The sequence below is a fragment of the Erpetoichthys calabaricus genome, chromosome 3, assembly GCF_900747795.2.
Source record: "Erpetoichthys calabaricus chromosome 3, fErpCal1.3, whole genome shotgun sequence".
Taxonomy (NCBI): domain Eukaryota; kingdom Metazoa; phylum Chordata; class Cladistia; order Polypteriformes; family Polypteridae; genus Erpetoichthys; species Erpetoichthys calabaricus.
Window position 1 is genome coordinate 20,040,802 of NC_041396.2, and position 5,000 is coordinate 20,045,801.

The 5,000-nt window shown below is 40.4% G+C and overlaps 1 protein-coding gene across 2 annotated transcripts in view; it reads right to left on the reverse strand.

Annotated features, from left to right (window-relative positions):
• LOC114647663 (bile acid receptor-like) overlaps positions 1 to 5,000 on the reverse strand; it is a 103,809-nt gene that overhangs the window by 63,433 nt on the left and 35,376 nt on the right. For both annotated transcript variants that reach the window (XR_007934376.1, XM_051924442.1), the window contains exon 2: positions 611 to 733. Coding sequence is in view for 1 of the 2 variants with exons in the window: in XM_051924442.1 (XP_051780402.1) it covers positions 611 to 707 (97 nt within the window). In the remaining variant the exon portion in view is untranslated. The remainder of the gene's footprint in view (positions 1 to 610; positions 734 to 5,000) is intronic.

Here is a 5,000-nt window from a genome sequence, read left to right on the forward strand (position 1 = left end):
ACCTGGCACAAGATGAATAACCTGTAGAATCTTATTGCTATGGTACAGGAGTACCGAAGCACAAAACGTCCCGAAAGTACCAAAAATGACTATTAGAGGGGGATATCCCCATCAAACCCCGGCTAGTAATAACAGCAAACACAGAATCATATAAAATACATTTTTCACTAAAATGCTACGTGATACGAAAAACGATGTCGACTGAAACAATAATGGAACCCAAGCAAACAAAGTCCCCCATACAGAATCCCAAGGGGAAGTCAAAGAAATCCAATAATTCACAAAAAGTACAAAGTATAGGTAAAAAACACAGAAACTCACCAAAAAGCTCCCAAGCGCATTGGAAATGAACCGCCAGGAACTGTGGGAGACCCTCCGGATTCCCAGAGGGGAGAGCAGTTCCTGGCGATGATTGGCAGATGGCCCTTTCTCTTGATGGACCAACCATTAAATACATGGAGCATAACCAAGGCAGAGTGTATAATGCAGGTAATAATCACAACAAACATTAACATAAATTAATGATGTAAAAATTAACAAAAAGGACATAAAACAAACATTTGAACCCCAGCCCAGTAAAAGAGCTCTGGCTGAAATATATAACACTTACCATAGTACTGGAGGGAGTCAGAGGAGCAGTACCCATCAGATGCTGCTAGGTAGCTGTTGGCAGCCATGTTGACTTCAGCTCTAGCCCACTCTTTCATCAGATTTGAATTTTCTAGGACCAAACCTGAAGGTGAAAGTTTAAAAAGCAAATTACGACAAAGGAGAAACTGAAGTTTTTTTGTTTTTTTTAAATTGACTTCCTTTATCTTAAGCCCATGTCTTGCATGTTGGTCTCCCTTTTGGAGAAGAACATCAAACCCACCCAAGTCACTTGTTAACCCATCAAGAGTGTAGAGAAAGTGTCCTTTCATTCATTTCCAGTTACCTATTCTGGCGATGCTGGTCCTGCTACCTGCTGGTCAAGAACCCAGACCATGATAAATCAGGGACTATTAGCGTAGATCAGGGGTGGGCAATGTCGGTCCTGGAGGGCCGCAGTGGCTGCAGGTTTTTGTTCCAAATCAATTTCTTAATGAGAAGTCAGTTATTGCTAATGAAGCACTTACAGTCATGTGAAAATGTTTGGGACCCCCTCTCAGCCTGCATAATAATTGACTCTCCTTTCAACAAAAAAGATAACAGTGGTCTGTCTTTCATTTCGTAGGAACATCTGAGTACTGCGGTGTTTTCCAAACAAAGATTTTTAGTGACGCAGTATTTAGTTGTATGAAATTAAATCAAATGTGAAAATTTGGCTGTGCACAAATGTGGGTCCCCTTGTCATTGTGCTGATTTGAATGCCTGTCGCTGCTCAATGCTGATTACTTACAACACCAAATTGGTTGATGAGCTCATTAAGCCTTGAACTTCATAGACCGGTGTGTCCATCATGAGATATAAAGGTATTTAAGGTGGTCAATTACAAGTTGGGCTTCCTTCACTTTGACTCTCCTCTGAAGAGTGACAGCATGGGATCCTCAAAGCAACTCTCCAAAGATCTGCAAACAAAGATTGTTGAGTCTCATAGTTTAGAGGAAGGCTACAAAAAGCCATCTCAGAGGTTTAAACTGTCAGTTTCAACTGTAAGGAATGGAATCAGGAAATGGAAGGCCACAGGCACAGTTGCTGTTAAACCCAGCAGGTCTGGCAGGCCAAGAAAAATACAGGAGTGGTATATGAGCAGGATTGTGAGAATGGTGACAGACAACCTACAGATCATCTTCAAAGACCTGCAAGAACATCTGGCTGCTGATGGTGTATCTGTACATCGTTCTACAATTCAGCGCAATTTGCACAAAGAACATCTGTATGGCAGGGTGATGAGAAAGAAGCCCTTTCTGCACTCACGCCACAAACAGAGTCGCTTGTTGTATGCCAATGCTCATTCAGACAAGCCAGATTCATTTTGGAGCAAAGTGCTTTGGACTGATGAGACAAAAATGGAGTCATTTGGTCAGAACAAAAAGCGCTTTGCATGGCAGAAGAAGAACACCGCATTCCAAGACAAACACCTGCTACCTACTGTCAGTTTTGGTGGAGGTTCCATCACGCTGTGGGGCTGTGTGGCTGGTTCAAGGACTGGGGCCCTTGTTAAAGTCGAGGGTCAGATGAATTCAACCCAATATCAACAAATTCTTCAGGATAATGTTCAAGCATCAGTCACAAAGTTGAAGTAACGCAGCGGTTGGATATTCCAACAAGACAATGACCCAAAACACAGTTGGAAATCTACAAAGGCATTCATGCAGAGGGAGAAGTACAATGTCCTGGAATGGCCGTCACAGTCCCCTGACGTGAATATCATCGAAAATTATCTACCTTTTGTTTTCCACGTTACACCCCCTCCACTAAACAAAGAAACAAAGAAATGGAGAGATTATTCAGACAGTTTTTTGAAATTTGCCAGCTTACTGTTATTTCAGTTTCACAAATAATTGGAATTGTACATAATATCCGAAGACGACAGCAGAATGAAGCAGTTGCTTGTCTGATAGCCCTAGAGCTCGAAGAAAGTACCAGTGCGACGAAACCCACGGGTATGGGAGAGACGACGGAATAAGACCTTCTGGGAGGAGGTGGTGGAGAGACACTTCACAGAAAATCTGTGGCTGCAACATTTTATAATGACACGGCCGACGTTTGAGATGTTGTGTGGATTCATCAGTCCTGATGTTGCGCCCATCACAGGTTGCCACCGACCACCGGTTCCAACCCAAAAGCGGATTGCCATCACCCTTTACAAGCTGGCAACCTGCGGCGAGTATAGAGTAGTTGGAGAAACTTTCGGGGTTAGTAAAACTACCGTCCATCGATGTGTATATGCTGTGTGCACCGCTATTAAAGAAAAATTAATGCGGCGTTATATCAGACTTCCGACTGTAGCGGAGGCCAATGAAATTGCATACCGCAATTCCTTGGTGCATCTTGTGCCACAGATTTACGGTGCGCTGGATGGCACGCATGTGCCTATTCCTTCCCCAACGGAAGGCTAAGGGTGGCCATCTATTGTTCTCCAGGCCCTTGTTGATGACAGGTGCATGATACGAGACATTTGCGTTGGCACTCCTGGAAGTGCCCATGATGCAGCTGTGTTTGCAGCATCGGATCTGTACAGGTGAGCCTACCTTTCAACATCCCTTCTCAGTGCGATAACAACTGAATTAGTACTGTAACCTGCTTCCCTTAAGGTTTATAATTAAAACTGAAATTTAAATTAATACAAAATAATGACGTTTAATCAAAAAAAAACTCTCTTCATCAGGCCATGCGAACCGCTCCGCCATTCTCATTTTGATTGCACGTGATGAAAATGTGACACATTTATTTGCGTTAAAGCCCTTTTTTCCGACAAAAAGTGTTTCCAATGTAGTTTTTGCGACATCTGAATTATCGATATGGAATTTATGCGCTAAAGTTAAACGGAAAAATATTATGTCGACATGTACAACATTTTATCGATAATTAGCATTTCCATCAGCTATATCGGTTAAAAAATTTGAAGCGCTAAATATTTTTTCGCAAAAACTCCTTGGATGGAAACCTGGCTACTGAGGACTTTCAGCCAACACATTACTCATCAGAAGTGTGTCATGAAACGCTATACCAACAGCAATCCACCTGCAGAATGCCTCACTGTGGCTGTGGCAGCCAAGTCAGAACCTTTCTTTCTTTCTTTCTTTCTTTCTTTCTTTCTTTCTTTCTTTCTTTCTTTCTTTCTTTCTTTCTTTCTTTCTTTCTTTCTTTCTTTCTTTCTTTCTTATTTGTTCAGTTATTTATTTATTCATTTACTTACTTATTTACTTACTTACTTACTTATATATTTATATACCTGTTTATGTATTCATTTATTTCAAGAGCCTCTCTGAAAAGCAAATTTCCTACTGGGGACAAATAAAGTTCTACCTATGTATTATGAATCCCATACAAATGGCATACAACTGAGACATATGCATTTCATTTATCATTCCAATAGATGTTGCACAACAATCATTGACACTGCTTTTACAAACCCCATACCAAATGACATATAACAGAGAGCATTATAATTGTCATTCCAACAGGTGGTGCATCACAAACATTAAAACTGCTATTTTGAATCCCATACCAAATGGCATACAACTGAGACATATGCATTTCATTTGTCATTTCAACAGATGTTGCACAACAATCATTGACACTGCTTTTACAAACCCCATACCAAATGACATATAACAGAGAGCATTATAATTGTCATTCCAACAGGTGGTGCATCACAAACATTAAAACTGATATTTTGAATCCCATACCAAATGGCACATAACAGAGACATATACATTAAATTTGTCATTTAAACAAATAATGTATCACAAATATCAACACTGCTTTCTTGAATCCCATTCCAAATGGCATATAACATAGACATATGGATTGCATTTCTCATTCCAACAGATGGCATATCACATACATGTATAGTTCTTTATTTATTTGTCACATACATAGTTATACAGGACAACACGCAGTGAAATGCATCTTGAATTTTGTTACTACAAATGTCAAGACAGATCTAACAGCAGCCCACAGTACTGATCACATCAGTCACATAATGCCCATAACATCATGGAACGCCCACAATGTGAATCACAAACACCCCCTTTTGTCAGTTGGCTCACTCCACAGTCATCATTATCTGAGTCAGATAACCCTCTCAGAACTCTAAACATAACCACAGTGTAACCATGTACCACTGACATATAATGTGAAGTGACAACCTCTTCAACATAGTGGAGGTCTACAGCTAGATTCTGTTGGTCTCAACATTCCATGGCTGTTTGGTGAATAATGTTGTCGGTGTCACATCACTAACATTATAAGTATTATGGGCTGCAGTTACACTGTCTTGCAAATGTTTGTGATGTGCCTTCAGTTGGAATGACAAATGCAATGCAATTTATTATCTTCATGCATTACAGAAT